The sequence below is a fragment of the Rousettus aegyptiacus genome, unplaced genomic scaffold, assembly GCF_014176215.1.
Source record: "Rousettus aegyptiacus isolate mRouAeg1 unplaced genomic scaffold, mRouAeg1.p scaffold_m13_p_14, whole genome shotgun sequence".
NCBI classification, from domain to species: Eukaryota; Metazoa; Chordata; class Mammalia; order Chiroptera; family Pteropodidae; genus Rousettus; species Rousettus aegyptiacus.
In genome coordinates this window covers 39,879,495-39,889,984 of record NW_023416289.1, presented here as the reverse complement: position 1 = coordinate 39,889,984, position 10,490 = coordinate 39,879,495, and the positions used below count along the sequence as shown (strand labels likewise).

At 53.5% G+C, this 10,490-nt stretch overlaps 2 protein-coding genes across 2 annotated transcripts; both read right to left on the bottom strand.

Annotated features, from left to right (window-relative positions):
* Positions 1–280: 280 nt before the first annotated feature.
* On the bottom strand, positions 281–2,156 carry LOC107521776 (interferon lambda-3). The gene is made up of 6 exons (XM_016166771.2): positions 1,967–2,156; positions 1,662–1,843; positions 1,271–1,348; positions 845–988; positions 656–739; positions 281–567 (listed from the first exon to the last, which is right to left on the bottom strand). The coding sequence occupies exons 1-6, from the start codon at positions 1,974–1,976 to the stop codon at positions 469–471; spliced, it is 597 nt and encodes a 198-aa protein (XP_016022257.2). The 5' UTR covers positions 1,977–2,156; the 3' UTR covers positions 281–468.
* Positions 2,157–4,800: 2,644 nt separating this feature from the next.
* On the bottom strand, positions 4,801–8,231 carry LOC118611486 (interferon lambda-4-like). The gene is made up of 6 exons (XM_036232690.1): positions 8,057–8,231; positions 6,089–6,258; positions 5,606–5,677; positions 5,386–5,529; positions 5,062–5,136; positions 4,801–4,899 (listed from the first exon to the last, which is right to left on the bottom strand). The coding sequence occupies exons 1-6, from the start codon at positions 8,229–8,231 to the stop codon at positions 4,801–4,803; spliced, it is 735 nt and encodes a 244-aa protein (XP_036088583.1).
* Between the last annotated feature and the right edge of the window lie 2,259 nt (positions 8,232–10,490).

Here is a 10,490-nt window from a genome sequence, read left to right as displayed (position 1 = left end):
CATGGTTAAATGGTTCAGGACTGTAACTGAGAACTTTGAATTCTGCGATCCCAAATATCTTAAAAATGAGACTTGCTCCAGGAGTCAGAGGTTCAGAGGTTCCAAAGGAGGAGTTCGGAATTAATCCGAGGTCCCGCCCTGTCACGGTCAGAGGAAGCCAGTTCCATGGTCCCTAGGGGTCAACACCAAAGTGGACACAGGCAGGTCTCGGATCTCGTCCCAGCCAACACAGGAAGACATATTCGACACAAACACGCAAAACCACAGAACAAAGAGCATCTTTTGATCATAGTTTATTTGTAAAATTTTCACGAAGAGTAAAAAAAATAAATATTTTATTGGGTCTGAGTTTGAAAATTCACAACATACATATATAAATAGGAATTTGATGCTAATAAATTAGGAAAAGGGGCTAATGCATAAATAATATCTAAGGTGCTGGGACAGGTTGCAGGTGGGCCTCAGGGGTCAGACACACAGGTCTCCACTGGCGACACAGTTCAGGTCCAAGGTGAGGAGGCGGAAGAGGTTGAACGTGACAGAGGCTTCGAGGCAGCCTTGGGACTCCTGTGGGGAGAAAGAGACAGCTCAGTGACTCCAATGACTGGGCTCCCAGTTGTCCCCAGACATGAGTTTCTTCTTCCCAGCAATGCACCTTTGTCTCGGCCTCCTGGATCCTGTGCAGCCAGTGGCGGAGGTGGCCCTGGGGCCTGGGGCCTGGCGTGGGCTGAGCTGGGACCTGTGGGCAGAGGAGGGTGGTGTGTGAGGTGGGGCCTGGGACAGAGGGGCACGTTCGTTCGTGGCTCAGAGCCCACACACATGGCCTGGCGCCCCCATCACTCACACAGGCCTGGAGTTTGGCAAGGATGTGGCGCAGCATGCTGAGGGGCTGCTCCAGGATGTCCCCCAGGGTCGAGTTGGCCACGGTCTCCAGGACCTTGAGCGTCAGAGCCAGCTCAGCCTCCAAAGCCACGGGGCGCTCCCACACCTGAGGAGGGGAGACAGGACACAGGTGAGAGCTGTACATGAGAGAGAACAGGACCTGAGGGACTGGAGACGAGGACCAAGGAGGGCGCAGGTGAAAGTGAAAGTCAGGGGACAGGTGAGAGGGCACAGCCCATATGGGCAGAGGAGGGGAACGGGTCAGGGGGACCGGCGGGGAGGGCGAGGAAACAGGGACAAGAGAGAGGGGAAGGCGAAGGGGCTGCCTGAGGCGGCGCAGGAGCGGGACGAGCTGAGGGCAGGGCTGGGCCTGACTCTCCCAACTCACCTGCAGCTGCTTGAGGTCCCGCGTCCGAGGGAATGGGCGGGAGCTGCAGCTCCAGTTCTTCAGCAGGAGGGACTCTTCCTAGGAAGCAAGGGCAGAGGTCAGCCCGCAGCGGGAGGGCTGGACGAGGTTAGACCACCAGGTTAGACCACCGCAGTGGGATTCGGTAATGGCTGACAGCAGCAGGAGGGGAGGTCAACTGCCAGAGGGTGGTAGAGGCATCTCCACTGCAGGAGCACAGTCAGCCCACTGCAGCGAGAGCCGCAGGTACCCACGCGGAAGGGCGGAGGCCAGCCCAGTGAAGGACGGCTGCAGGTCCACCTTGGGTCCAGAGTAGCTGGCAACACACGGCGGGAGAGGTGCACACTAGCCCTCAGCAGGCGGGGACACTCACCAAGGCATCCTTGGCCCTCTTGAAGGCCTTCAGCTCTTGCGGGGACAGAGACTTGAACTGGGCCATGTGGCAGCCCCTTGCACCCTGGAGGGTCCTGAGGGGCGTGGGGGCAGGAACGGCTCCTGTGCTGGTCAGCCCGGTCGTCATCAGCATCAGCACCAGCATGCAACCCGAGGCCACGTCTGCGAGGTGGAAGGGGAGACGCGTGAGCCGGTGAGCGGACGGCGAGCGGGTGAGCAGATGGCGAGCGCCGCGCTGAGGTGGGCTGTGGGCGGCGGAGGGTCTGCACGACGACGCGGGCTCACCCAGCTCCATCCTGCCCTCCGGTCTCCGGCCTGTGTCAGCAGACGGGGATCCAACTGTCCACTGGGAGGCTGTCCCCTAGGTCTCTCGCTCAGTCTTCCCTGGCGTCTCTGGCCGCAGTCCTCCTGCGGGTCGCAGACCGCCGCTCTCTTCGTGCCTCTTGTGTCTCCTCCGGCTCCGTCTGAGATGGAAGTCCTGCCTGGGCTCCATGGCGCGCCTTTTAGCCTGGTCGGCAGGGCGATCCCGGCTGATGTAGTAAAAGTGAAAATACACCTGCCACCGAAGGAGGCCCCAGCTGGGGAAGCCCGTCCGGGGCGGGGCCACGAGCCAGGTGAGCAGCGGGAGAGAAAAAGAAACTGACAAGGATTCCCGGTCCTCGACAGGAACTGAGTTCCCAAGGCGAGTCCTCAGGATGGGGGCAGCTTCCGTCCCACAGAGAGGCGTCACAGTGCGCTGACAGCACTAGGTCCAGGACTGCATGGGGAGCGCACAGAGGGACTCGCCTTTCTGCAGGCTGCCCCAGTGCGCCGAGAGGAGTGGAAAGGCACCCCCAGGGCTGCTGTCGAGAAGAACCTGCAACCTCCACGAGGGAGGCTACTCGGGGAGGGAGAAGCCCCTGGCTAAGCGTGCACGCAGCGCGCAACAGAAAGGCAAAGCAGCCAGTGTTAGCAGAGGCGACCCGCTCTTGCTCCACCCCCCACCTGCACTGAGAGAGAGATGGGGAGGAGGGGGAGCGTGACTAGCGGTTTTAATTGTCCGGGCACAGAGGGACCCAGGAATAGGAGGCCCTGCTAGGGAACTGGGGTGTAGCCAAGGCCTTGGGAGGGGGGGGGGACCAGCTCAGTATGTGGCCTTCATTCCTTCACCAGGTGTAATTCAGCCCCCACTCTGTGTCAGGCACTGCTCTAGGTGCCCGGAATAGATCACTGGGGGGGGGGGGGGGGAGTAAAACAACCCTCGTGGAGCTCTTTACTAGAGAGGAGTGACATAGTTTGGGGGGGGGGGTTGCAGGCGGTGTGTATGACATCAGATAACAGAAAATGAAAGAGAAAAGCAGGGGTGAGAGCGGGGTGCAGGAGGGGGTTTGCACTCAGTGGGTGGCCTGAGAAACTCTTGTCTGAGCAAAGACCTAAAGGAAGTGAGGGAGGGAGCCTCTTGGGCAAAGGAGTCAGTCAGTGCAAAAGGAAAACGAAGACGCCCCCTCACCACCACCCCTTTGGCGAGCGCTCCGTGTCTCTCCCCATCACTGAGGCTTTGCCACAATGTAGTATTGGATCCATGATGACCTCAAGGGCACACTGTGCTACATTTCAAGTCAAGTACAGACTAAACTGCAGGGACTCAGAGAGGTTAAGAGACCTACCCAAGCCTCCCAGCAAATAAGCAGTGAGGGCGCGATTTTAACCAAGTCTGTCTGACACCCACAAGGAACCACTGCGTCCTCCAGCCTCTGGGCAGCTCCATCCCCAGGACCCAGAGACTGGCAACTTTCTCGGACAGCAGGTGCCCAGTCCTTTTGGCTCCCACCCCAAACGCCCTTTCCCTCATCCATAATCCCAGGGGGAGAGTGGACCAAAGTCCTCAGGTGGGAGAATCTTCGAACTCCGATACACAATAATGTTTCAAAGCCCAGAGCAGGGATGTTCCCGTCACTGTCCAGTGCATTGATCAGTTTCTGTCAACTGGAGGGGTGGGCGTGGGAGGGTGGAGACCTTAGCCCAGGAGAGGGGACATTGGGTCAACAGCGAATTCTGAAAGTGAACGTATGATCTCAGAATTCCTAAACTTCCTACTGGTTTTTCTTAGAAAGGAAGTTGATGGGCTGGTTAACAGCATGGCCTCTGGGGCTAGAGGGTCTGGAGTTCAACCCTTTCTCTGACCCTCACTAAGCGTGTGGCCTTGGGAAAGAGGCTTGCAGTCAGCCACAAAGATGGCGAGGCTACGGTCTTGGGCAAATTAAAAAGTGCAAGTTTTATGCATGTGTGTGTGTGTGTGTGTGTGTGGTTATTTAATAAACAGAGACCATAAATTCAGACCCTCCTATGCCCTCAGCTACACAAGCTTTATTAACGCTATTTCAATGTACAGTACTCATTTGCAAGGGAAGGATAACAACGCCATTGCATAGATGAGGAAACAGGCTCAGAGAGAAGTGATTTGCCCAGTCACACCATCATTAAGTGACTGAGTCACCTGATTTCCTTGCCTCAGCACCTTTTTTTTAATTGAAAAATGGCCCTCAGAATGATCACAGGGGAACGAACAAACGTTGTAAATGCGACGGTATTTAATAATGGCAATAAATTAACACCAGAAAACAGAAATACAAAAGACACACGGGTTACAGAATCCAAAAAGCTGCAGTGACTAAGGACAGTGGGCCCTTCCACTGCCAAACCCCTCAGCGGATGAGGCCTCCCAGGCACGGAGATCCAAGAGTCACGGCCTCGCGGAATCTGAGAACGGGCACTGAAGGTTCAAAGTAGGGTGTAGGACCTCGCGGGAGAGGGGGTTCTGGGGTTCTGGGAACCAGAGAGGTAGACATTGGTCCATGGTAGCTGGGGGTCAGCGACTAGGTGACCCGGACTCAAGTCTCATCCCGCGAGTCACGGCCCCCGATGGCCTTAGGGCAACGCAGCGCACGGAAATGTCCCTGCATGCGGCGGACACGTTCTGATCCTCGGAGAGGCACCCGCGCCGGTGCACCCGGCGCAGCCGGGGCGAGGTCCCGCCGGCGGCGGCAGAGCCTCGCCCGAGCCTCCGCGCCCGCCGTCTGGAGACGGGCCCGCTGCGCTCCGCCCGGGGAGCTGTGGGTCCGCTCCGAGCCACCGCGGGATCAGAGGCAAGGTCCGGAGTGCGCCACCAGCCTCAGGTCCCACGTGAGCAGGCGCAGGAGGTTGAAGATGACGATGGCTTCGTGGCACCGCGGCGAGTCCTGGACCCCGGGAAGCAGACGGAGCGGGGCTGAGGCGCGACTCGCCCTCCCGGAAGCTCCTCTCCGTCCGTCACCGCCCGAGGGCGGCGGCGCGCCCGGCCCCACCGCACCCGCTCCCCGCTCTGCCGCCGCCCCCCGCCCCCGCGTCTCCGCTTCACTCACAGGCCTCCGCCTCGGGCGACGCCTCCTGGGGGGCCGCACCGACTTCCTCGAGGAGCCGGGCCGCGCCAGCGCGAGCTGCATGGGGGACGGGAGCTAAATGAGGGAGAGCAAGGACCGAGTCTCCCGCCGACGTCGCCCGTGACCCTCCCAGCCGCAGACCCGACCGGATCCGGGGACACCGAGACGACGCGAATGGTGTCCCCACGGGGTCAGGGTTCGGGGCTCAGCGGCACCGACCGCGAATCGGGCGGCCTCGCCGTGAGGCGGGAGAGCTCAGAGCGAGCTGGGGTGCGGGTGGAGGGTTTGGGTGCGGGCGTCACCCACGCAGACGGCCACGTCCCGCCGCACCGCGGCCAGCAGCTCCAGGGTCCGGATGACGCCGGGGTACAGCTCGGGGCTCGGCAAGCTGCTCAGCACCTCCTGGGCGTCGGCGAGGCCCCGCACCACCAGGCGGAGCCGCGCGCAGGTCTGCGGGTGACCCGGCGGAGTTAGAGGGGGCCGCAGCCCTGGCCCGCGCATCCCCCCGGCCGCCCGCGGGCCTCACCGAGGGGCTCGGGGGATCCCTCCTTGGGCGGAAGGAGCAGTTGCGCGGCCTCCAGCTTAGCGTCTCGTCCTCCTGGGGGACAAGGGCAGGGGTGAGATTGGCCTCCTCGCCAGGGTCTCTAAAGCGCTGGCACGTCGAGGACCCCTGGACGTGGACCCGGACTGGCCGGTGTGGTTGTGGGGACTGTGCACTGAGCCACGGAGCTCTTCTTCCAAGCGGTGGGTCAGGCTCCAGTGCACCCCTTGCCCAGGGCCGAGCCCCGACGTGAGCCGAGTCCGCCTAGAGGGGGCGCCCTTTCGTGACCCACGCAAAGGCGCTGTCTGCCGAGAGAGCGGTTGTCTCGGAAGACCCTGCGGTCAGAATTCTGGATCTCGAGATCCAAGATGCGTCTGCTGGACGCTAGGAAGCCAGGGCCCCTCCAGACAGGGACTGGCGTCTCCTACCGCGGCGCGCGCAGGTTGCCGGCGTCTGGGCGTCACTCACGTAGCGGTCCCTCAGCGCCTTCACCGCCGCCAGCGCCCTCGGGTCCAGCGAACGGTAGTACGAGAGGAGGCAGCGCCCTGGCTTATACTCGTAGTGGTCTGCCGCCACTCTCGCCAAGGCCCACAGTCCCACGGTCACCGCGGTTGCGCCAGTCGGCCCTATAGGCGGTCCTGCATGAGTCAAAGGACGTTCGGGAGGCGGAGGAGAAGGCCTCTGAGTTAAGCCCCTGCCTCTGGTTAGACTCGCAGAGGGAGTGATGGCTCATATCGCAGGCGCTGAGCACCCGCAGGTGAGAGATGCTGTGGGCCCCAGACCCCTACTGCTCGCAGCCTTTTCCTCCCCCACTTTCATGTGCCCTTAGGTGCCTTGTGCTGGAGCGAGGCCTGCCTTCCATGGTCTCCTGGGACGTGTCCAGAATAGTGCCCGCCTTCGACAGCGCTCCCTGCATCCTCCATGCGAAATGAGCGGAGGGACTTCTCCGTCCAGGTTCCATTTTTCGAACGTCAGTGCTGCTCACTGGCCTGCGGAGAGGACTTTACCCGACTGAGGGACAGTGTCAGAAATGAATCTGCCACTATTTTCTATCCTGAGCCAACTGCTTGTCTGTTTTCTGGACATCTGTTTGTCTTTTCTACCTGTATTGGTATTTATTTTGCACTCTAAAAATGAACTCAAAACACACCATTTCCTTCCCTTCGAAGGGGCGAACTCGACAGCTGTGCCCTTACAAGGAGAGTTTATACTGGGGCGTCTAGTGCTCTCTTATTGATCCCTCTCCTTCGTTCCATTCCTGTCTGTCTCTCCAGGTCTTCCTATCTTTCTTTCTCTGCGTGAATATTCCCCCTCTGTTCTCTCTGGTTATTCCTCATCTGGGTCTTTCACCAACTCGTTCTGGCCTCCTGTTATTAAGTGTTATTTATTCCTTTACCAATTATAATCCTGTGCCGCTTAACAATGGGGGCAGATTCCAAGAAATGTGTCATCAGGCAATTTTGTCATTGTGAGAACATCAGAGTGCACTTACACACACCTAGATGATACAGCCTACTGCACACCTAGACTGTATGGTGTAGCCTATCACTCCCAAGCTACAAGCCTGTACAGCATGTTACTGTATTGAATACTGTAGGTAATTGTCAAACAATGGTATGTATTTGTATACTAAACATAGAAGAAGCAAAAATATGGTATAAAATATAAAAAAAAAAATGGTCCACCTGTACAGGACACTCACCATGAGTGGCACTTGCAGGACGGAAGTTGCTCTGGGTGAGTCAGTGAGTGAGGGTGAGCGAACGTGAAGGCCTAGGACGGGACTGGCCAGTCCTGTAGGCTTTATACGCACTGTACATTAGGCTACACTAAATTTATTTTAAAGTGTTTTTCTTCAGAAATTAACCTTAGCTTACTTTAATGTTTTTACTTTATAAATGTTAAAATTAACTTTCAACTCTTTGTAATAACACTTAGCTTAAAATATAGACACATTGTTCAACTATACAAAAATATTTTCTTTATACCCTTATTCTATAAGCTTTTTTCTATTTTAATTTTTTTGTTTTATTTTTAAACTTTCTTGTTAAAAACTAAAACACAAATACACATTAGCGTAGGCCTGCCCGGGGCCAGGGTCATCAATAGCACTGTCCCCCACCTCTACATCTCGTCCCACTGGAAGGTCTTCGGGGCCAGTAACAGGAGTGGAGCTGTCACCTAGGATAGCAGTGCCTTCCTCTGGAACACCTCCTGAAGGACTTGCCTGAGGCTCTTCTTGAGGAGGTGTCACTCTTTTTAGAAATATGCCCATGGTGGTTTGCTTGGTTTGTTTCTTTTTTTTCATCATAGATTTGCTTGTAAGCAGTTAATGCATGAACATCCTTCTCTATTAATGAAAACCTTTCAGTGTTGGGGTCCATGTTTTCAAACTTCTTAAGGAGCTCTTTGAAGCTAACAAAGCTTCTGCTAAACCCTTCACTTCTTGGTCTTTTTCTTCTCCTGCAGTTTCCTTTTCTCTGGCCTCTTCTTCAGCTGCATGTTCTTGTTCCAGTTCCGACAGTTTCTCATGAGTCAGTCCCTCAGGACCCACCTCTAGGATATCCTCAGTGTCATCCGCATCCGCACCCAGGGTCAAGTGGTTTGCCATCTCAATCACAGCCTGTGGAATTATGCAACCTCCTCATCCTTGGCAAATCCTTTGAGGTCACAGGGCAACCTCTTTTGGGTCTTCGTCCAGATTCCCGTCATACATTCTTTGGTGACATCACCCTAAGCCCAAACGAGGGTCTTGATACAGTCACAGGTGTTGTTATCCTTCCTAAATTGCATCAGTGTCTTCCTCAGTTGCAGCAATAGCCTGGGAAAATGCCCTCCTCAGGTAATAGGCCTTAAAAGTGCTACAAGTCCTTGATCCATTGATTGGACCAAAGAGGTGGTGTTTGGAGGGAGAAGAATGGCTTTGATATTGGGAGGAAGCTTACCAATAAAAGGAGGTTGTCTGGGGGAAATTCTGAATAAGAAACAAAATATTGAAAGGCATCTTATTCTCCAGAGAGTAGTTCTCCATCTTGCTGGCATAGCAGTTCAGGAGGGCATCTTGGAAGAGGAGCTCGGTCATCTTGGAAGAGGAGCTGGGTGACTTCTTATTGCTCCCGTAGTATACTGGCAACGTGTGCTTATTGATTTGCTTGAAGGCCCTGGGATTCTCACTGTGCCTGATCACAAAGAGTTTCAGTTTGTAGCCTAAAACATTGCCCCTGGGCAAGACTGTTATCCTATCCTTAAGAGCCTTGACACCTGGCATCGACTTGGTTTCCTTATAGATAAAAGTCCTATCAGGCATTTGTTTCATGTATATTGAATATTTGCTCTGGCAAGTAATTTTCTTCTACAATCAGCTTATCTAGAGTTTCCACAAATTCTTCAGCTGCCATCTCATCATTCAGACTCATTACTCACTTTCACGTTATATAATGAGTAATAATCTTGAACCGTTTAAACCACCCAGAGCTAACAGTAAATTCAACATCATAGTCAGATCCAGCCTTTTCCCTCAACATCTCAAACAAACTCTTTTTGTGTGCTTGTGCTTGTGATTGTCCTGGCGCTGGGAAGAATATGCTTCTGCCAGGTCATCGGAAGTTTCTCCACGTCTGATATAGGCTTTTCTTGAATTTGTTAATCTTTTTGCTTTCAATAAAGCAGATCCTTTAACAGCTTCCATTGCTTTGTTCTTGTTCTTCAAGATCAGAGTTATGGTGGAATGGGACACGCTTAACTGGGGAGCAATAACCATCACTGATGTTTTATCTTCACAGTCCTTAATCATTTCATTTCCAGGTCAATCACTCGAAGTGGCCTCTTACTGGCAGCATTAGCAGTAGATTTTGTATGCCTAAGGGCCATGATGAATAAAATGACTGAGATTAAATTGAGCATAAGAGAAAATGATGCAATCAAGAGACGTCATATTGTTTTACAGCACACCTTTATAAGTAGAAAGAGTACACTTGAAAATAACGATTATAAAGTATAGCATAGTTGGGAGAATGGGCTGAGGATTAAAGAAGTACAAATTAATAGTTGATAGTTGGGCACGAGGATGTGGAACACAGCACAGGGAATGCAGTTAGCATTAATATGATGGCTAAGTGGAGGGGCAGGGGAGGGAGGGAGCAATTGGGGGAATCGTTTTATGAACAATATGGATGTCTAAACAATGCACTGTATACTTAAAACTAATTTAAATAAATAATTTTTTAAAAAAAGTATAGCTTAGTAAATACATAAACCAGTAACATACTAATTTATTACCATTATCAAGTATTATGGACTATACATAATTGCATGTGTTACACTTTTATACGATTGGCAGTGCAGTAGGTTTATTTACATCAGCATCACGATGCCACTAGGGGATAGGAATTTTTCAGCTCCATTATTATCTTACAGACCATCATCATATACATGGTCGGCGTTGACTGAAACTGTTTTGCACACATGACTGTGTAAAAGTATTTTTAGTTTGCTGTTGAAAGTTGGAATTACAGACAGACATGTTTTTCTCAATCATCGTTAATAATTATAGCTAATACATACTGAACACTTTCCATGTGTTAGGCCCTACTCGAAGCTCTTCCCTTGCATTTACTGCTTTATTCTCCTCAGCAACACTGTGACATAGATCCTTTTATTGACTGACATGTTAAAGATGAGGAAACTGTGGCATAGAGAGGCAGCGAGTCCTGCTCAAACTCACACGACTTGTAAGCATGGCTGTTGGGTTATCAGTGATGCTTTGCCATCTCTCATCTATACAGACTGATCTATCCACGTACAGAATAGCTTGGGCAAGTTCAGCCAAGCATCCTACCTAAGATCACTTTTAATTAAGTATAATTAAGTC

Bases quoted from the DNA above. Each gene is read 5' to 3' on its own strand.
- LOC107521776 (XM_016166771.2), bottom strand. The intron at 1,349-1,661 runs GTGAGTGTCCCC...CTTGCTTCCTAG, and splicing joins AGAGGGCCAAGGATGCCTTG to GAAGAGTCCCTCCTGCTGAA. The intron at 740-844 runs GTGAGTGATGGG...CTCTGCCCACAG, and splicing joins TTGCCAAACTCCAGGCCTGT to GTCCCAGCTCAGCCCACGCC.
- LOC118611486 (XM_036232690.1), bottom strand. From the start codon at position 8,231: ATGGCAAACCACTTGACCCTGGGTGCGGATGCGGATGACACTGAGGAT. The intron at 5,678-6,088 runs GTGAGTGACGCC...CTTGTCCCCCAG, and splicing joins AGGCGCTGAGGGACCGCTAC to GAGGACGAGACGCTAAGCTG. The intron at 4,900-5,061 runs GTGAGTGAAGCG...CCCGGGGTCCAG, and splicing joins GTCGCCCGAGGCGGAGGCCT to GACTCGCCGCGGTGCCACGA.